The 21,632-nt window shown below is 46.6% G+C and overlaps 1 protein-coding gene across 2 annotated transcripts in view; it reads right to left on the reverse strand.

The window, feature by feature from the left end:
* Nucleotides 1-5,859: 5,859 nt before the first annotated feature.
* The window catches only part of LMO1 (LIM domain only 1), a 59,914-nt gene continuing 44,141 nt past the window's right edge, over nucleotides 5,860-21,632 (reverse strand). For both annotated transcript variants that reach the window (XM_032111504.1, XM_032111503.1), the window contains exons 3-4: nucleotides 11,132-11,257; nucleotides 5,860-7,115 (exon numbers count right to left, since the gene is read on the reverse strand). In XM_032111504.1, coding sequence (XP_031967395.1) covers nucleotides 7,010-7,115; nucleotides 11,132-11,257 — 232 coding nt within the window. In that variant the 3' untranslated portion in view covers nucleotides 5,860-7,009. The remainder of the gene's footprint in view (nucleotides 7,116-11,131; nucleotides 11,258-21,632) is intronic.

Below are 21,632 nucleotides of genomic sequence, written 5' to 3' on the forward strand. Positions count from 1 at the left end.
CTGGAAAACAACTCTCTGGGGATGATTTTGAGTCAGATGCCCCAAAACAGATTAATCCCACATGATTAATTGCATCCCACATGATTAATAGCATAAAAGCTGTCTCGAATGCCTTGATTCTCTTTTTTTCTCCCATAAAGAAACAGACACTTATGCCATGTGAGAAATAAATTTTTCCTTCTGATTTTCTCTTTGTCTGTAGAACATTTATAAAGTGGAAAAGCCAGCGGCAAAGCATGTCAAAATTGTCTTTTAAGGGGTTAACATTTGTAAGATGAATGCTGCAAGAACTCTTTTTTTTTTTTCTTTTTAATTAAAAAATATATTTCTGGAGCAAAAACACAAGCAATAAAGAGTGTTTGCCTGTTGGGAGACTTGTTTTGTAATGCAGTATGAATAACCAGCTGACAATCCTTTTTTTTTGTTTTCTGTTCGTATGGCCAATGGCCACGAGCCAGCCAACTTTATTGTCCTTGAAATGTCATGATTTTGAGTATGCACAGAATTCTTAACTGCCCAATTTACTGCATAACATCCCTTTTTATTATATGGCAACAATGTGATCCTGGGCTCAAAGACTTACTAGTTAAGAAGATTATGTGTTTTCCTTTTTCTGTTTTGTTAAAGTGCCAAGTCTTGCATTTTTGGCATCTTCTAAAGAATAAAATGTCTTCTGAAATATTCTTTCCAAGCACAGAAGTTACCTCAGAGGAGCTCGGCATGGCAGGGCTTTTCAGTACTTTCTCGCTTGCTCAGAAGTTCAGACGCATTTCTTTTCCTCAAAAGCTTCCAATTTTTGTGTCTTTGTGTGTATTGACAGCAAAAAAAATTGTCCTTCATAAGTTTGTGTTTCTTTACTTTACTGATAATTTATTTCTCTCTCTTTTTATTTTTTTTCCCTGCTTCCCAAGTGTTGAATATTCGTGCTAGTGAGCGGGAGTGGGCAGGCAGACAGGCAGGACGAGGGGGGACCACCTGCCTGCACCCTTGGCTGCATCCCTGCATCCACAGCATCCTTGTCCTGCAAAGTGTTGGGCACCCCATCGCCCGTGCTGGGAGTGCGCACCCCAAACTGGCAGAGTTTTAGCCAAATTCAGCTCTGGCACAGATGTGAAACCCTCCATTGGTGGGAGATGGACGTGTTAAGAGTGTGACAACGCTGGCTCCCCCAGGTCTGGCACCCAGGGAGCAGGAATATGTTGCAGCTGGAGAGTGCAGGGGTCCATCACTGCTGCCCTGGGTGAGTTTCAGTGTGGCAAGAAGCAGTGTGACTTGCATCCCCTCTCCTCTAGCTGCCTGTGCTTCCCCAGGAATGGAGCCTTTTAAATATGTTTTCATCAGCTGACATTTAAGTATGAATAAACAACTATTATGCATGCACTAAATATTCATGTTTTACAACATTGCCGTTACACTGAGGGATTATTTATGAGGCTGCTGCTCCCCACTGGTGAGGGGACTGGCTCAGGGCAGCCAGGAGCAGCCCCTGGGCTCTCACTGTGGCCACGACAGAGCCACAATGTTGATGTTTGTACCTTGCCAAAGGATGGCATTTCCTAGAGCTTCCTCTGGGGCGCAAAGGCAAGGCATGCTGCTCTGGAGGATGTTGTGTCCTGAACTTTTGCATTCCAGTTGAGACTTTGGGGCACCTTTCCTCCTCCTCCTCGTCCTCTGGCAGAGGTCACTGCCTCAGCCCCCAGGGCTGCTGTGACTGCACCACGTGTGCTGCCAAGGCAAGATGCTTCACTGCATCTCTGGGCTCTGTTCAGCAAGAATTTAAGAAATAGTAATTAAAAAAAATTAATGATGACAAAGACACACTCTTCTCAGAAAAGCAACCTGTAAACAGAATCCCTCCTTCTGAACCCAAGTGCTGAACATTAAAGGGGTTACTTAGGTTAAATAATAGACTTACTGAAAAGCCATTCCTAGAGAGAGGGGCCCTTTCTATAGGTGCCACTGGAGGATGGGACAGGGACACCTTGGGCAGGGTTTTGGACATCCATTGCCCTTGAGCCACCAACTGGAGGCCACGGCTTGAGGAATCACCACAGTGATGGGACCCGAAGCCAAGGGGAGAAGAGCGACCCAGCAGCTTCCAGGGTGGATGTCACCCAGGGATTGTCCTTGGAGGGTGGCAACCCATTTCAGAGCAGCATTGATGGCCACTCTTACCACTAACAGGCTACATGTAACTCCACTGGGATAGACATGGATGGCAAAGTGCGTGCGGATGCCTTTTGAGGGTGGAAAAACCCCAGGTGAGCTGCAGAGGGAGAGGCAGACCAGAGGAAATTGATGCTTTTCCACTGCTGGGATGCACACAGGCCTGCAGGGTAAGCCCCAGAGTGAAACAGGTTTTGAACAACAATATTTTCATTAAATAAAATCACAATTTTCTACAGTTTCTGCAGGGATGTCAAGACCTTTAAGCAAATACCTGAGTCTATTCAATAATAAGAAAGCTATTCTCAAGGTAATTTTCTAAGTAAAATCACCCATAAAAGCTCAGGTTGCATTAGCAACATTTCTTTCCAGCAGTGTTATTATCAAGGACTAAAACAGGCAGCTGGCCCCTCTGCTCCCCTTCAGGCAGACAGCAGGCAGCACCTTCTTCCTCTCCTCAAATAATTTAAGTTAGTAGTGAAACATTCCTTCCAGGAAGCTCCTGCGCCTTCAGGTTCATGTGGCTGGTAGGCAGTGGAGCCTGGATGTGCATTTATATTTACACCTCCGCTGTTTACTTCACTTATTAGGGGCTTCATAGTGCTTTTGTGGCAAAACTGATCTCTGTTTTGGGCACTTGCCCTCCAATCACTCAAAATAATCTACCAATATTTGGTACTTTCATCTGCAGCTGGTCCCCTGCTTCATTCCACCTCTCTGTCTCTGGCCGTTTCTCTGGGTTTGGTCCTTCCAGCTCTGCTTTCCCTCAGACCTTCCCTAAAAACCTTCAGCACCACAAAACTGCCCTGCCAGATGTCTCAGCCTGGACAGAGTTGCCCCTGGCATCCTTCAGCATTTTGCTATTAAACCCAGAGGGGTCATTCCCTTCCTGTAAGCAGCAGAAGGCAGCAGCTGCTGGAGCAGGTGGGAAGCCAGGGCCCCATAAACAAGGACAGGGCTTAGCAATGGAACACAGAGTGAGCTAATGAAGAATTAAGTCACAAGCTACCGCTGGAAAGCCATTTCCTCCTCCAACAACTCCACATTTCCTGACCTAGCAGGGACAGCCCCAGGTCCTGGATCATTGATGTCACCCACAGCCACCATGGAGCATCCCCAGCTCCATCCCACCACCCTTCAAGCACAGCAGCTGGCACGGCTCCATGGGGCTGCTGGATCATTTGGGAAGGGGCTTTTGAGTGATTGCTTGGAGGACGTTGCTCACGGCTCCCCCACCCCAGCAATTTGGAAGTGAGGTGCAGGGCCCCCGCTGTGCTGGTGGACAGACAGACCTGGGCAAGTCCCTGGTGTGTGGCAGGGGCTGGTGTGGGAGCACTCTCTGAAAGCCTGGGGAGCCTGTTGGTGCTGCAGACGTCTGCCCCTGTGCCCATAGGTCTGCTGATTTCCACACTAAAGACATTTACTGTACGTGTTTGCCGCTAGGGAAAGCTGCTGTCTACGACTCAGCTCTATTACTGGAAGAGCAGCAGCGGCATTTGTGCTACTGTCAGTATTGCATTTCCAGGACCTGCTCTGTGGCTTTCGAAATCCTCCTCCCAACTCCCCACATCCCCCCATGCCAATTAGGGAAGATGCCTGGTGGGGGTGATGCCCCCCTCCCCTGTGCGGCAGTGCCGCGCCGAGGGACTGGCGCCGAGCGGCGCGAACCATCCCTTCTTGGCCTTGGGAAGCGCGGTTCATAAGCCAATGACAGAGGGATGGAACGCAAATATAGCATTTCTTGTAAAGTAAATTAAGCTAACAACGAGGTAACAAACCGCTGTTAATATTAGATTAACTTGTTTGGCAAGATATGAAATGGGGTGAGCCGGATTGCCGGTGGCGCAGTGCTCAATAGCGCTAATGCTGCTCAGGGAAGTATAACATCCCTCTGACAGACAGGGGCATGCTCCAAAAATAAAATAAATTAAGTCTGCAGGAAGAGCCAGAATCTGTGCAGCAATTACACCAGCATTAAAGATGAATGGAGACGAAGCCTAAGATTTTGATTGCCTTTAAACACTGGCTTGTTTTTTAATCTCAAAATCAGACTGCGCTGTGATCAGCCATTAGCCCCAACCACAAAAAGTAAGAGAGACAGAAGATCCTAGATTTTAACATTTGTAGTATGAACTTAAAATTCCTCTTTGATCTAAGATAAGGAGGCAAATGGCAGATAATGCAGAAGTTAAAGCCAGTTGAGTGCAGTTGGCAGCTGGGGCTGACACAGGGAACAATGGGGGCTTGGGCAGAGGGGTCACCGGCAGCCGTGTCCTCAATGCGGGGACTGAGGCACAGGCTTAAATGTCATACTATATGCCAGTGGTCACTAAACTGATTAGGCAGTGGTTATCTTTAGCAGTAAAAAGGCTATCTGCTAATACTAAATGATTAGTGGCTAAAATGCCATTTACTCTGCTCTGATTCCTTGAATGAATATTTATGCCAAGTGATGACTGTAACACCATCAAAAGGTTTCCATGCTCTGCTCCACAGAGTGGAAGCGATTATTCAACAGCAGGTCTGCACTCCAGCACTTGTTTCTATTAAGCAAATTTGCAGCATTCAGACAAGAATTCATGATTGCATTGTCCTCCTGGGATTTTTATTTTAAAGGTATCCCACCTCCAATGCTCTTGGGGCCACGGGCTGTGGCAGGTAGGCCTTGTCTGCTGTGTAGACACAGAAAAGAGGAATACGGATGTTGCACAATTTCTCCCTTGTATTTTTATTAATAATACATGACAATTGGACATTTGCCACACCCCATTCAGCACTGAGAAGTTGTGTCCTGCCCCAGGCCTTCCTCCCACCTGATTCATGGGCCATGGTGTAACACAGGTACCTTTCTCTGAAGGACTCGATTTTTAAACTGGTACCAAAGCCTTGCTTAAGAATCTGAACTGAAACTGAACAGCCCCACCAGCTTGTTTGGTGAGTGGTTTTGGTTTGATTTTACCACTCCCTTCCTCACCGTGGGACAGCAGCCCTGCACTGCCATTGTGTGCTGGATTGCAGTAAATCCCATGGGCGGGCAGGCAGGCAGGCATCGACTCAGAGCACAGGCAGGGGCAGTGGCTGTCTGGCAGCCCATTTCAAAGCAAGGAATCAAAACATTTGGGCAACAAGCTGCTCCTTCCGTAGCCCCAGAGTGGCTGCCTCCGATAGCCCCTACAAAAAGGGCATCAACTTCACAGTTTCTCAAAAGACAATCTCCCCCAACCCCACGAAGCACTAAAACAGAATGGCAGTTTGAACACCCTATATCCATAGGCAGCTGTAAGTGGCTCTTTAACTGCTATTCCATGTTTATGGGAATAAAAAGGGATGAGGCCACGCATTTTATACTGGGTCTCCCAACCCAAAACATCTGTTTGCGAAGGAAAATCACTCAATCAATCCACATGTCTGAGGTAGCTCCAGATGACAGGCAATATTTTGAAGCAGGCTAAATGTCTGGTGGTGTTTTGCTTCTGCTTAGCTGTTATTCAGCACAGGCGTACATAAAAGCATTTCATGCAACAGGCAGAGCAGCACCAAGCTGCACTGCATCTGGCATTTGCAATTCAGAGAGCACACACAAGCGACCCAGGACCAGCAACCAATTAAGTCACATCAGAAAAAAAGTAGTCGGTGTCTATTTATTAAAGGAAAGAGGGGTAAATCTAAGAAAAAGCACGAAGACAAAATAAATAGAATTGCAGCCATCCTTTACAGCTACTGGTGCACTATATTAAAGTGACACTCACTATACAAAGAAATGTGTTTGATACAGTCCAGTGGGTTGCACATGAATTGCATAACCTTGAAAATCATTGCACAAAGCATCGCAGCAGGAACACAGTTCAGAATTTTTTCTCCGGGAGATGCCTCAAATCTGATCACTTTTATTGTGTGAGAGGTCAAAGCACCTGGCACAGAGTAAGCAAAAAGGGCTGGGAGCTGGGATCTGCTGCATCAGCGCCCGGTCACGTCCCAGCCCTGACATCAGCTCTCGCAGCAGCTCTGACCTGGACAAGTGATGCCCCACGGGAAAATCCCACTGCCTAGCAAAGCCTTGAAATTAATATTCTGATCAATGCCCAGGCACCCACTGGCAGGGCTGAAGGGAGCCTGCTCCTCGCAGCCCAGACTGGAGACACCGTTTGAGCCAGCCAGCAGGAATTCCGTGGAACTGCTCTGTCTGCATCCACAAGGAGCCTCTCAGCCAGCAGCTCAGCACGGCACAGCAGCCTCGGTGGGACCCCGCCAGCGGTGCCGATGGCTCCCAGCCATCACCTGCCCCCAGCTCATTCCCTCCCATTCTACGGGGAAGCAGGTGGTTGGATGGAAGTGTCCACAACCCTGCAGCAGCATTTTACCCGGTTATTATGAGAGAACCTGCCTCTGCTGTGATCCATGCAGTTTCCAGGGATTTATGTACACGTTTCCAAGTCTGCTCAGCATAAAGCACAGGAAATACAGGCTTTTGCCACACGGGGAAGAAACCACAGCAAAGATGACCAGGAAACATTCATAATTTTTAATTCACACCAGTAATAAAATTGCATTACATTTTTCATAAAATAAATGTTCCAGTTTATATACAGAAAACAGACTGTACAGAGCCCTCCCCCAGACCCCAAAAACTCACAAACATACAAGCAATGCAGTGCTCAGCTAAGCAGGCACAACTGTACATCTAAAATTGTAACTGCTTTGTGTTGGGGGGGAAAAGTACTACAATGTATACAGTCCTCTCTGGACCAAGAATTAAAAAAATATTGCAGGCAAGCTGACAGACGCCCTCGCTGCTCGTGCGGCCAAGCGCCCATCCCACAGTGCTCCAGCAAAGCAGGGGCTGTTATTGAACCTGGGACTCGAAACTCCCATTCAGCTGCCCTTCCTCATAGTCCATCTGACACAAGATCATGTTGTTCTTCAGGAAAAACTTGTCTCCCACGCAGAATCTGGAAGATGAAAAAGGATTAGTGGGCGTGAGTATGAACGGAGGTGACTTCGGGGGGAATTTGAGGCGGTTTGGGTCTGAAGGCAGCTCTGGTGAGCAGAGTGTGATTTCTAGCTCTGCCAGTGCTGAAACCCCTTGCTGTCCTGGGGTTTTGCTGTCCCTTTCCCTGGCACATCCATGCTTGGCTCCAGGCCACAGGGAGCAGCTCAGGGGGCAGGTCCCACTCTCTGCATGGCAGCTGCAGGAGGAGGTTGGGAGCAGTTAAGGGATTTGTCCCTGCAGACAAGAGGTATTGGCTCTCCAGCCAGGAAATCAAGCGGGCAATATTACACGGAGCCTATTTGAAGTTTTTGCTGGTATCCACATTTCCACAGTTCCCTCGGGTGAAGCAGTATTTACACTAATTTCCAGGCAAGGACTGGCTATTAAGTCCTCCCTCACCCCCTTGTGTACAGTGCTGAACAATAAATAGAAATTTCTCGGTGGCTGGACTCCTAACCTTTATCTTCATTGAGCGAAGGGCACTGCTCTCTATATACCATGTAAATTGTTCTGTTTGTCTTGAAGTTGACAGAGAAGCTTGTGATATTTAACAATTTTATTTGACCATTAAGGTCAAAAAAGTTCCACATATAAGATTGGAGAGGTGCGACTTGGCAGCCAATAGCTCTGCCCGCCCTGCCTGCTTGCTTGGGAATCAGAAGCTAATCTTTACTTCTAAGATAACAAATAATGTTCTCTGCACCCAATTCAGGGGCTGGTTTTTGTCCATCACACTGGCAGGGCAGTGACAGACCAGAGCACAGGCTGCGCCAAGAGCTGAGTCTGAAATCAGCCTCAGGTCCCTAAAGCAGAGAGACACCCTGGGTCAGGCACTGTGCCTCCAGGCAGCTCTGCAGAGAGGAAGGGGTAGGTACCAGCCTCTGGCAAGGCTAAATATCCACTGGGCTTTGAAGGAAGATAATTGGAGATGACCCAATCCTCAGGAGACTTAGCAGACCTCAAATGCCCATTTCCCCTGCTCCCAGGGAGAGCTTTGGCACTGCCTACTCCTTGTCTAAAGTGCTTTCATCATTTGTAACTCAGGCAGCTTCAGGCAGAGCATCCCCATAAAACTGAGTATTTTCTGCCAAAAGAACAGGACTGATAATTTTAGAGCTCCTTCATAGGGCCAACACGGGCACAAGTTTTCTCCAACTGGACACCTGCAAATAAGCTGAGTAATTTGCCAAGTTGGTGCAGAGAGAACTGGGCATTGGTTCACACTACATAGGATTTCACTGAAGACCTTCCATCTTCTTCCCTCTGTGGCACATGCTCAAGTAGTTCTGAAATTCAACCTTTTCTGTATATTAAATAGATAAAAATTACTCCTAATTTAAATCAACAGCTTTTGTGGTAAAAAACAGTACAGCACACACACTCTCCTTATGACCACCTTCCCCAGAAGCTGGTTTTCTCACAATGAATAAAAGACACATCTGCTTGCTTTTCACTACTTATCCCCACCTTAAGAGCCATATAAATCTCCAGGAAGAGAAATGCAAAAATTACTCTTGCCACCAGCATCGTCAACAGCTGTCTCTTGCTAAACCTGGTTTTGGGTCTAGAGGAGCCAAAGGAGGAGCTGGAGAATTTGGGGGTTTAAAGGGCTGAGTAGTAATGCAGGAGTTGCTGCAAACCTGATGTTTTAGGGAATACAGTAATGAAAACACTGCACACTTGGTAAAAATATTAGAGATTTTGCTGTGATAGATTCAGCACTCTCTACAGAGTCCAGCTATAGAACGGCAAGTAAACTGGAAGAGATCTAAGGAAAGGTCTTCATCATCAAATCTCTTCAGAGCTGAAGAACAAGAAAGGGTTTCAGGTGAGGTTTCCAATTCAGAACTAGGACTGGCATCCACCTCTGCAATTTTGACTTTAGGTTTACTTAATCTCACTGTTCTCAGTGTCATCTCTTACAGGATCACTTCCATTCTGCCCTTTCAAGCCAAAATCGCTACAGAGTAAGTCATGAAAATTTGTAGCCCTCTGGCCTCAGCCAAAAGTAAGAATCCACACGTAGCCCATCTTTCAGAACAACACAGCCCCTCACAAACTGAACAAATCCCTTGTGCATCACAGCACAACTCTGCCAGAACAGGGGATTACCTGTGCTCTCCTGCCGGGCAGTGACAGCCCTGGAGGTTGTCTGAAGGGCAGAGTGGGACCACACTGGCAGCTGGAGAGGAAAGGGAGGGAGGTAGATGCTCTGGAGTCTTTGAAATAAAGGGTGAAATTTAAAAGAAATTCCTGAAAAAGAAAAGTAGGCAGCACTGGGTTTTTCCGTGAGAGAAGAAGGGTGAAGTAGGGGGTTGGTGACAGATACTCATCCTGCAGACCTCCAAGGCCAGTCTAGCACTCCTGCCTGTGCAGCCCAGAGCTGGGACTTGCCTCTGCCTGAGGGGACATTTGAGATGCTCCAGCCCTAGTTCTGGGGTGGAGTTTGGGAGCACCCCTCTCCTGCCCAGGAATCATCAGGAGGCTGGAAAGAGATGCTCCTGAGCCTGGCAGCACCCACAACACGCCCGAGTCCGGAGACAAATCCCAGAACCGACTGGTGATTGTAGCAGTGTGGAAGGAGCATCTAGGGGAACGAGGGGATCAGCTCTGTGTTCAAGCGTCACCAAACAAGACCGGGCAACTGAAAGCTCCCGCGTGGCTTCCGCAGGGAGCCCAAGGCCAGGAGCCACTAGATGTCACTGCCGCCCGGCACTGCCACCGCGCCCGTGCAGGCGACAGCATCCATGGAGCTCTGTGCCTCCAACAAGCACTGCCCCCGCCTTCAGTGAGTGAGGGGAGCCACCGCAGCCGCCTCCTCCGTGCTCTGGCACCAACCTGCTGACACCAAATTCATCTCTAGGGCTGTCAGAGGGTGCGAGAGCAGAATCGGACAGGATCTCCCAAGTTCAGGGGCAAGGCGGCAGGGGTTTGCATTCACACATGTATGGCTGCTTCATGAGAGATCCCACTGTGACTCTTTTCTGGAGTGAGCAGTGCATGTGTAAGTCAGGCTTTTAGCTTGACTTTTACAGAATTGGGTTCTCCATCTTCCCACAAGTTTTGTCATCTCTCTCACACTTTCCCACGGGATGAGGCACGGCATCCTAGTTTCATCTTTGAGAAACACAACCACAGACCCAGAACAGGAACCCCAGCACAGCCCTTGGACCCTGGGCAGTCAGTACAGCCTGACTAAGCAAGCAGTAAGGACAGCAAGCAGTTTCAGGTCTATCTTAGACAAGGATGGACAGATGGATGCATCAGAAGGTGACACGGTCTGGTTCTGTGGGCTTCCATTCTGCCTACGATGACCAACAAACACGGGAAGATTTTTCATGGCCCTCCCTGATTCAACTGGCTACAGGTAGTCAAAGTGAAAACACTGTGCATGATGCTTTATTATACTCTCTGATAGGCATCTTCCACTGGGTAAAACCCTGCAGAAACACGTAAGCCCCACTCAAAATGATACCACCAAGATGCCCTGTTAGTTACACAACAACTGAAGGGATTTGTTCCTAGTGCTGGAAAGGGCTCAGCCAGAGTATCTTTCTCCTTCCTGCCCCTTCTCTTTATCCTTCTTCTTTTCCATCCCCAGTTTTGAGCATGTCAGAAACATGATTTAAGCGAGATAACGTCAGTTTGCCAGAGGAGGTCCGTTCACCATCGTCTGCCTTCTGCAAAGAGGGTAGATCCTGAAAGGACGCTGGAGCAGTTTGTTTTATTCAGCAGCAGCTGTACAGTCTGTGTCTGTGTCCTCCCCCTTGCCCCTCCAACTCCCACCAGCTCCAAGGGGATTTGCAGTAAAAGGGCTACAGGTACTTACATGCATCCCCCAGGTCAGCCTGGCAAACCAGCCCGAGCCCTGCCAGCAGGCTGCGAGCCCCAGACGGGCAGTGTGCATCAAACATTTCCCCTATTTCACGGGCAAAGGTATAAATCAGTTTGTGTGTACAATAACTGTGTCCTCACCGCTGGTTGCAGAGCTGACAGGCAAAGCAGTCCAAATGGTAAACATTATCTCTGGCCCTCATCACCATCTCAAAGGCAGGGATCAGTTTACTGCAGGCAGCACAATTCCCGGTGGTACCAAAGAGCCTGCCAAAGAAGCACAATCATTAGAAGCCATTTTAATTAAATGGTGGAAGGACTAATTAAGTGTAATTAGCAGTATCAAATACTGTATTGCACCAATAAATAGAAGTTGCAGTCTCCGTTTCACTGACCAACCAGCGTGAGGGAACTTGGGATAAAACTGCCTGGTGAGCAGGCTCCGATCATCGAGATGAAACTTCATTTGGTTTGTGAGCCTAGGGCTAATTTGCTGTCTAATGGAGAAAAGCATTAAACACTTAGAGCACTATTTTGGGGCTCACAAAATTTCAGTCAAAAACTATCTGCCTCTCTGCAGCAGTGGGGTAGGTGCTGGGAGCTGCTCGTCCTGCTCCACATGGGCATGCTGCACTTGGCCGCAGCCTGACAGAGGGACAGGCTGCCAGCAGGACACAGAAGTCCTGCAAACTTTACCAATCCTGGCAGGCAGCGCTGTAACAGAGCTCAGGAAGAGCCTCACTTACCTGCTGTTTAAAAAGAAAAAGCACGACTTCTCTTGCAACGAGTGCACAGCGTTTCACAAGGCACCTCAGAGAGCAAGCCCTCCTCCCCGGCTGTGCCCCCCTCCTCCTGCCTCCCCAGCCCTCCCGGGAGCCAGCTAAGCCCTTCCACGGCAGCCTGAACAGCATGCTCAGCCGTTCCACTTCAGCTCCCCGCTCCTCCAGGACAGCCCTTCAGCACTGGAAGCTTTGCCATTTCCATCTTGGCTTTCACTATCTGTCTCCCCAGATGTCTGCTGCTGTTACAGCTCCCGTCGGGGGACTCAAGCAAGACTGCGGCATCTTTCCTGCAGCCCCCTCGCCCGAGGTGTCCCTGCAGACCCCGTGTGTGCCAGGGGCACGGTGCCACTGCGGCATCAGAGCCGCGCCAACCAGCCGGGGGCACTGATCCACGGGCTGACAGAACCAAGGTTCACCCCAGCCTCTGGTCAATAGGCATGTGGTTAGTTACTTGGCCTAGAAGATGATAGAAACTGTATTTTGGGGGCGATGAGCCTCAAGACGTACGATCCCTGCTGGCCATTAGCTCTGCGCACGCAACGCGCCGCTGCCCGCAGACAGATCTGGGCTCACGGTTTGCTTCAAGCCATCGGTTCTGGCTGATTCCACAACACGCAGATGAGAAGCATCAGGAAAATCTATAACCAATTTCTAAACCTGCAATTTCCAAGCTAAGCAATACTAATTATTACTGGCCAGTAATCGTGAATTAAAACACCCAGCAGTGTTACAGAAACCTCCACACAACTCTCCCACCCTCCTCCACTGCCGTGCTCCTGAAGTCAGCTCGCTCTCCAGCTGTAAGAAAGCCCACCCTTATTTTTCTTTAGAAGTGGTATCAGTGGTCTTTCATTAGGCCTGGCCGGAAAACCCCAGGCCTTCCTGTGAAGAAACAGCACTGTGTTTTCCCTGAGAGCAAAACAATGCAAGCCAAAACAGAAACACTTGTGCAGGATGGAAAACTCGCAAAGGGAGTACTGAAACGTCTTCCCCTACAATTCCGTCACCTGAAAGCTGAAAGGCAGAGTAAAATCCCAGCTGTATCATTTGCACCAGCAAAAGTCAGCCCCTTTCTCCCTGCAAGCTCTTGCTCCTGCCCCCACAGGCAGGCCAGGCAGGGGAGGCAGCTGGGCACGGGCCTCAGCTGCCTAACGCCAGCAGACTGGACTGGAAAAATGCGGCACTGAGAAGCGTCCAGGTCTCCACCCTGGAACGCCTTGGCTCTCATTCAGCACCCACTCACAAATCAAGCCATTACCCCAGACATCCCTCCCTTCCTCAGCGTAGCAGCCCCTTTCCACCTGGGCACAGCAAAGCCTGACAGCTTTTGCCAGGATTTTCCCATTTCCCATAAAACCAGGCATCCGTTTTTAGAGTACCCAAGTCACAGCAAACTCAAAAAAATGAGTCAAATGCATTAGGCAGGGAAACTGGGAGGTTAATCCTAGATTTGCTCTGTGCCCAGCACTACTACATGCACAAGTATAAAATATCCATTATTCATTAGCATCACAGTTGTGTGAAGCTCAATCTAGATTAAACAAAATAAAGGGGCCCCAGACAGCACCATTTGCATTGTTAAGCAGGTGCTTTTCTTCAGCCTTCAAATAGGAGACTTTTCTAAATGGAAATGATGGGGAAATTTGGACAGATGTTCACTTAACTATTTAAACAGTTAGCTTAAGAAACATGAAAAATGTATTTGGCATCGTATTCACCTGTCTCCTTTCAGGGGTTTTGGGGGTAAACCAATTGTTAAACAGCTTTGACTGTTTGCATGAGATCTGAAGCTTATGTTCTGTCCAGCTGAAATCGTGTTGCCTTCTAATGTCTACATAACGTAGCTTCTAGCGAGTTGGTGTGCTGATCTTTTTCTCTTCTATCAAGTTTCACAGCCCTCCACACCCTCCCTTTCCCAACAGATGAACATTTCACACTTATTCTAGCACCTCCTAATTTTAATCTGCTTTTCGGGGAGTGATTTAGAGCCCCATATATTCACCATCCTTCTAAAAATACGCTGTAGCTTGTACCTCAGTGAACACGACTTTTTTTCAATCTGTTGGAAGAAGACGCAAAATGAATGGAGTCTTTTCCCTCTTCTTGTTTGCTTGTGGAAAACCTGCCACCTCTGACATCTCCTGATCCAGAAGCTACTTGAGCTGAAACTTTCTGAAGTGGAGAGCTTAATGTTATTGGAAGGAGGGAGAGAAGAGAAGGAGCAAGAGGAAAAGCCTTCTGCCCCAAGCCCCATCTGTGGTTAAATTTAAAATAACCCCACATGAACAAACTGATCTGCATTCTGTCCCCCAGACACCTTCGTAACAGATGCAACACTCTCTCACGCATTCACACACACGAAGTTGAAGCGCATCAGAAAAATCTATCAGAAGATGTTTAGCCTCTACTTACCAGCTCCGAGCCATTGGCATAAAAGAAGCTGGAAATACAGAAAGTTTTCAGTTTGGGGTTGTTTTGCTTCTTCTGAAAAACCCTATTTATTCACTTCCCTTTGAAGTTAAAAGGCAACAATTCTTAAGTACAGATTTATTCCCCTTTATGTAACAGGAAGACCCAGCCAGCTTGTAAATAAGCATAGACTATGCAGATTTAAAATTTAGCACAATTAAACTTTTAGCCTGTGGTAGTAATTATGTTTAATGGCTCTTAGCCTGAACTTAACCATGTCTATTGTTGTCAGCTAGTCTAAAAGCAGGAGTTTGTCCAAGGACAATTTTCTGTAGTTTATGGGCACACTAGAAACCCTGCTATGCCCTGTTCTCATTGGCCATTGATGTCAGTGTGTATAGTAAAAATTAAAGCTAATTGGCACACAGGAGCAGCCCTGAATGCAAATGAATTAATGGGAAAAGAAGGGAGTACTCCTGGAAGCAGTAGGCAACTGTCAAAGGATGGGTTTTATGTAGTCCTGTCTGGGCTAAAGAGCAGTCTTCTGCATGGTGATCCGGACCTCAACAGCTCCATGAGTACAACTCAAGTTAATTCAAACTACGGCAATGTCATAGCACCCTGCAGGTTTTTTTTTTTTGGGGGGGGGGGGGGGAGGGGGGGAAAGAATGGTAAAGGGTTCTTACTGGAGGGAAAACAGTAAGAAACTTCTCATATGAACATGTTAAGTTTAGCACCTTTTAACAGATTTTTCATTCAAACAAGATGTTTGGGGGGCTAAACTGAGAACCTGATTGCCTATTTCTGTCACCACTAGGAACAACAATCTGGTTTAGTCATTGCCTACAAGGAGAGAGTCTCCATTTCTTCTCGCCCCCTCTAGCCTGGTGTCTGACTAGATAGCAGCTTGCAATCAAAAAAGAAGGAGAAAATCTTCCCTCTGCAGAAAGAGTAAAAACTTTGGAGCTGTTGACTCCACAGGAGACAAAAAAAGAGGAAGAAGGACAGGCACATATAAATAATGAGTGGTACAGAAAGGAAAGGTTGGCAGTGTCAGTCAGATTTTTTAAACACAAAACAAGTTCAAAATTCAAACAGCTGAGTCGAGACTGATAATCCCTCCCCAAAAAAGGAGGTTTTGTCAACACTGAAAGATAAGAATTATGAAATGAAAGAGGACTGAACACTAACCTACAGATAAATATCTACATTTGTAGAGATTGTGTACAACTATACATTTTTCTACATGTTTATATATCCAGATTATCTGGATGTGCAAGTTTTAGAAGAGCTATGGAACTCCATACTCATATCTTCTCCAGGTGACAGGGGTTTTCCCATACACCTTCTCTGCTGCTGTTTATTTCTTAGTTTCATCAGGACCTGCTGTAGAACAAGACGTGCTTTATATACCTGAAACCCATCATCATGAAAAGAAACGGTTTCGTCCCCACCTTTTGAAACAAACCAAAAACTGGTTTTTCAGTGAGAGTGGCTCTTAAATACTGCAATCAGTATTTTTCCCACCTGTGGATATCAGAAATATGCTGAGCTACAAGCGTGATTTGACTGGAAAATTGAATATACCAATAAATGCAGGGAAAGCCTGAACATCACTAAAAAGATAAAAAGAATAAGCTTAAAAGCAACTTCAGACAACTTCCCTGTGATCAGCCTTTGTGTAATATTAGAGAAAGCCTCAGTGACAGGAGATTCAGCACCGTAAATACATATTAGCTGGTGCACTCTCCTATCCAGAACGCCGTTGTCAGGGCTGCAGTGGGAAGTCATGTCAGCTGAAGGAAAGGAAATGCATTTTGATACTGATGAAGTTGGTCAAGTTGTCCTCTCATGAAGCCTTCAAGTTCAATCCCAAAGAATTTACATCTCGCATGCCAAAGGGTTTGGCATTCAAGGATAGCATGGCAGGGGGAGTTGAACCAGTACGGAACAGCCCCTGGCCAAGTGACCACACTGGTTCAGAGATTACTGGGCGTGAACTTCAAGGTTGCTCAAGGGAGTCTGTTTTCACTTGAAGGACACATCTGAATGTTCACTTATTTTTACTCCTTTGGCCTCTCCCTCCATCTTTCCAGCAGATATTTACAGAGGGGTTGGGACTATTAGCAGGTAGGAGAAGTCCAAGTCCTCCTCCCCTGCCCCAGCCGTTCCCATGGTATAACTGTAGCTGCTGACCTTAAGCCCATCCTTGCTCTGGCACTGCTGAACACAAGTGCAACAACGTCCTCTTAGGAGAGTTTAAACAGAGCAGTCAGAAAACGGCAAAGCTGAAAGTGCTGGAGGCATGCTAGTGTACCAGAGCCAGGCAGAATTACTCCCCATTAGCTTTCCTCCTCAGTGAGAAGTTGTGGAGATGGAAAAAAAAAGGGCAAAAAGCAAACAAACAAACAAACAGTACGGGCACAGGCTGTGAGAAACCCAGCTACTGTGGAGGAAAAAAAAAAAAAAAATCTGTACTTTAACACCACAAAGCACAGCAATATTGCCAAGACACATTGTATTTTGAGCCTAATTAATCCTCCTTAATCTGTACAGACACCAAGCGTAGAAGTGAGGGTGTCCTATGTAGCATGCAAGACACTCCCTATTGCGAGGCAAAAGCAGCACTTCTGTCTAGTGACATTTTTAGGCTCTGAGCAGACACCATTTGTTCAGACACACTGCATTTATACCTCTCCTTCCCACGCTGAACATGTCCCTTGAAAATCCGGCAGGGCATGCTCCTGGTGCGTGCATGCACACTGTGCTTCTCCAGAGGAAAAAAAATGTCCCAAATTCTCTCCTTCCTGCTTCAAAGGTGCTGCAGCTTCTGCAGGTTGAAGCCACACTTGGAGTATTGGTGATGTCTTGGGGAGATTAACTGAAGTTCTGTCTCTTGGGGCACACACATCTTGGTTCCCAAAGGCTTGTTCTCACACATCCAGCCGTGGTTTAGTGGTTTGGCTCAGGGCTGTTGTCACTGACTTGAGGAAGGCCACCAGGAGGAGGGAATTTGTCCACATTCTCCTGTGCCAATAGAGCAGGGCACCCGTGTTTGTGCTCTTATCCCACAAGAAAATTAAACCCTGCACATTTGCCAGATGCAGAACACTTCACCTAAAGGGCTCCTAAAGTGATTCACTGACAGAATGAATGCCCCGGGGCATTTGGAGTAGAGCAAAAACCCCAGGACTCAGCATTTGAGTCATTTAAGCAGGAGCTGCTGAGGGTGGCATTCAAGCCTCCATGATACAATCAGTGCTGAGGGGTGACAGGGAATGGCAGTCCTGCCAGGAGGTCCCTGTCCCTCAGACAGGATGCAGAGGGCTGCTCTGCTCCCTGAAGGCACCAACACCAGGTGCAGAGTGATGCCGTGCCGAGTTTGCAGCCCTGATGTGGGAAGGTGGGTGAAAAGAACTGCCATGAAACCCACTGAGAAACAGCATCAGGGTTTCCCAGAAAGCCCTTCTCTTTTACTGATTCACCATCATTTTTTAATGCAGGTTTTGAGCTTTCTTTGGAGTCTAATTAAGGCCCCAATCAGTTTACCTGATGAAAAACTTTCCCAACGCCAGCATATCAAACACGCAGAAGCAACAGTTCTGCTCCTCTCAAAGCAAGCCCGACTTGCCTTTGCTCGTGTGAGGGCACCATGCTGAGTAAAAAGGAAAAATCACGTTCTTCATCAGCACTTCACAGTGAAATTTAAGTTGTCAGTTCCTCATGGGAAATCCTGATGCAACACCCGGCCCGTCCCTGTGAAGCGGAGCTTGGTGAATGTTTAATTATGCCTCGGAACAAACACACATCGCTGTGTGGGGGCTGCGAGGAGCCATCTGAGCCTGCATGCTAAGCTGCTCTGTCCCAGAAGCAGTTCCTTCAATAGCATTTGCTTATCAAAAATAATTAGAGGTAGGAATGCTGGAACTGTGATTATGGAACAAATGGTAAATCTATTTGCTGAGACGAAATGTATTGAAAGATACATCGAGACACAGCTGGAGACTGAGGTGATACCACAAGGATAACAACTCGAGATCCAATTTCATCTTTCATGATTAAAAAATGAGCAAGAAAGTGTTTTATGAAATGTGAAGGTTAACAAATGTTCCTTCACAAGCAATGACGACAGTTTATCTTTTGAAACAAATGATCAGGCTACGGTCGGCTCGCAGCTCCTGGAACATGTTGGAAAGATTGCTGCTGAAAACCCACCGAGGATCAGCACACACAGCTGGCAGCCCACCGTGCTCCCAGTGCCTGGGACAAAGCCAGCTCCAAAGGAACGCTGCCACAGCGGGGACGGAGCTGGCCGTGCTCCTGTCCCGACCCTCTGCCACAGGTCCATCCCTCGCCCCAATCCCTGCAGTGGCCGTGGCTCATCCACACCTGCCCTCAGGAGGGGTGGCACAGGAGGGTCCCAGAGCTGCAAATTGCCAACAGACTATTCCAGGAGCCCTCTGGCTGAATTCCTCTGACTGTTCTCCAGTCCTTTGGGGTGCAACTACATTGTGAAGTATGAAAACTTGTTTTTAGGAACGAGTTCTGCTGAAATTTGACTAGTAGACCAAATACCGTGAGTTGTTCAACAAGGAAAAAAAACGTGGATAGAAACTCTAAAACTACTAATGTGAAGGAATTATATAATGACAGGAATGGTTAATTTGCCAAGAAGAGAAATTCAAATTACCAGGAGGGAACAAACAGTAGAGAAGATCGTGATGGCAACTTTAGCTCCTTCTATTAATAGAACTAATAGTTAAATAGAGGGAGAAAGAAATATTATATGTAGAAGCCAACACAAGATGTTTTAAACTAAAAAAATTGCTTTATATTTCTATAAATATGGGACTGTGTACCAATGCCCTTATTCCAATCCTGGGAGCCTGAAAGGGTTTCTTAGCTTCAGGAGAACAGATCCCAGGAATTCAGCAGAACCCCCCAAAAAAACCCAGTATAAACTAAATTTACTTATTAGTAAGAATAAAAGCCATGATATCTGTAAAGCTGCCTAAACAGCTGAAAGCTAATTAACAACACTGTTACAGAATTCATTATTATTCCTTTCTAGCCGAGTCTAGGTCAAATTTCCTAGGATATGACAATTATACTGTTCTTCCCAACAAAAACACTCAAAGCTCTAACACCCTAAATTCAGATGGGGGGAAATATTTAATGTAAAGGCCACATAAGTCTTCACAGTTTAGCCATGCTGCACAAATAGCAACAGACTTCCCCCTTGTTGGGCCAGGAACTATTCCAACCCGAAAAACGGAGACAGAGGTGTTACAAGACCCCTTTCAGGCACAGAAGTTTGTTCCAGAGACCACATTTAACTGGTGCTGTGACAGAAGCTGCATGGCCATGGTCAAACACAAGTCCCAACTGTTGCCTTCCATAGTTCGTATCATGAACTGCCCTCTCTTCTCAAAGCTGGGACATGGGCCATTTCCTGGGGTCTGCAATGCCTGGCTTCTTTTCCATCTGCAGCACAGGCTTCTGGTGTGCCCCAGAAAATTCACATCATCTAGGGGCCAGTGGGAAAATCACAGATTAAGCTTTTCCACCTCAAAGCAGCATTCTCGGGATAAACCAAGGAAAGAAAGGAGTGCTCTACAACTCCAGTGATATAGAAAGGTTCCTCTAAGCCTAACAGCATCAATAGTGCTGTCCTTTGGCACTTTAACATGTCTGCTTTGATGCCACACATTATTTTTGTTATGAAACTAGAATAAACCAAAATCAATGCGGTGCTTATTAAATGGACAAAACATGGGGTAGCTCACAGGTCTCAAAAAGCAAATGTAAACTGGAAACACTGTCCAGCTCAGTATTTGTAGCAGGGTTCTGCAATACATAGAATAAAGCTGAATATCTATCTTCAGGGTCAAATAAAAAAAAAACCAAAACCACAAGTATAACACTTTTTCAACACCAGAAATGACAAAGTCAAGAGAAGTGATAAATAATGAAGTGGAGAATGACAGATGGAGAGACCTGGATCACTTGGCAAGCTGGGTGCAAACAAGATAAAGAAAAGATAATGTATAAACAAGATAAAGTACAAACAAATACTTCAGAAAATAATGCAGCTGTTCTTCCTGGAAACAAAACTATTCCTGAAAGTAGCTCTCCTAAGAGATTTTGGGGGTCCTTGTGATAGTATCTAGCATGACCCAATTGTGATACTGCAATGAAAGACTTCCTCACAAAGTGAAGAACCGAAATATTCTTCACTGACACATCAGAATTATGTCCACAACACAGAAAAAGTATAGCTAAGCTGAAGAAGGAGAACCAAAATGCTAATTTAGGGGTAGAAATCTCTGTGTTGAATTTGAACCTTCTGGAGCTCAATTTTTTTTACCTTAGCACAGACAGCGTTAGGGATGCTTCCAGAGCAAGTGACTTGTGACATTAGTAAATATTCAGATTTAAGGAAGGTACAAAAATTATTTCATTATAGTGAAGATAGTTGACTCTTTCCTCATCACACCCGTTCCATTTTTCCACGGGCTGCTTATCCTGTCTTTTCCACCTCAGATGTGTTCACCCTTACCCAAGCTCCTCCTCACTTAGATTCTGGGGACACGCCCCACCTAACCAGATATGGAGCTTCAACTTCTGCCTGTGTGGCAGAATTTCAGCTGGGATATTTCATGTGTGCCCTGAAGAGTTTCAGCTCCAAAACCCTCCTGTGAGCAGGATGCTCTTGTGCACTGCTGGGCTGAAGGGCAAGGTGGCAGCTCCCACATGGCAGCTGATAGACTCAGTCCTTCTGTTTGGCTCAGCGCTTAATCTCTCATCTTTAGAAGGAGAAACTTGTTTGTTCAAGTTTACTGAGATAATATTTACTGAAGATTTTCAGAAATGCGTTTTACATTGCAACACATGAAGCATCTGAGCACTGACACTAATCTAGGCAGCCCCTGAACACTGCAAGGTTAGAAGGCATTTTACCTCCCTGCCTCCCAGCAGCGTGCTGGGTTTGCTTTGCTTCAGATGTTTTGCTGGTTGAGCTTGCCTGGGAAATGCTAGCAGTGCATGAGGAAAAATAAAAGAAAACATACACATTAGATGGAGATCAAGTGCATTCTTCCAAAGGAAAAACAAAGCAAAACTCAGAGTGTTTTGCAGTGTGACCCTCATAATAATATTTGCATTAGGCCTGCTGTCTTATTAATATTCATTTATGTTTGCATAAAGTATCTTGCACAAAACCCCCATACACCAGGCAAAAAATCCCATGTGTTATGCATTGCAGACACACACTGACAGGATGGTTCTAGCTCCGAGTTAGTGATGGTCTCTGCTGACTTCCTCAGACAGAAACATTTTTTGAAGTTGATCTGTAATTTTGGAGTTTTGCTCTGTTTAGTTAGGGAAGAGACAAGAGCCCCTTGGGATGAACCTTACTCAAGACCAGAAGTCTGTCTGAAAGCTATGACTGA

The sequence above is a fragment of the Corvus moneduloides genome, chromosome 6 (assembly GCF_009650955.1).
Source record: "Corvus moneduloides isolate bCorMon1 chromosome 6, bCorMon1.pri, whole genome shotgun sequence".
Lineage (NCBI taxonomy): Eukaryota > Metazoa > Chordata > Aves > Passeriformes > Corvidae > Corvus > Corvus moneduloides.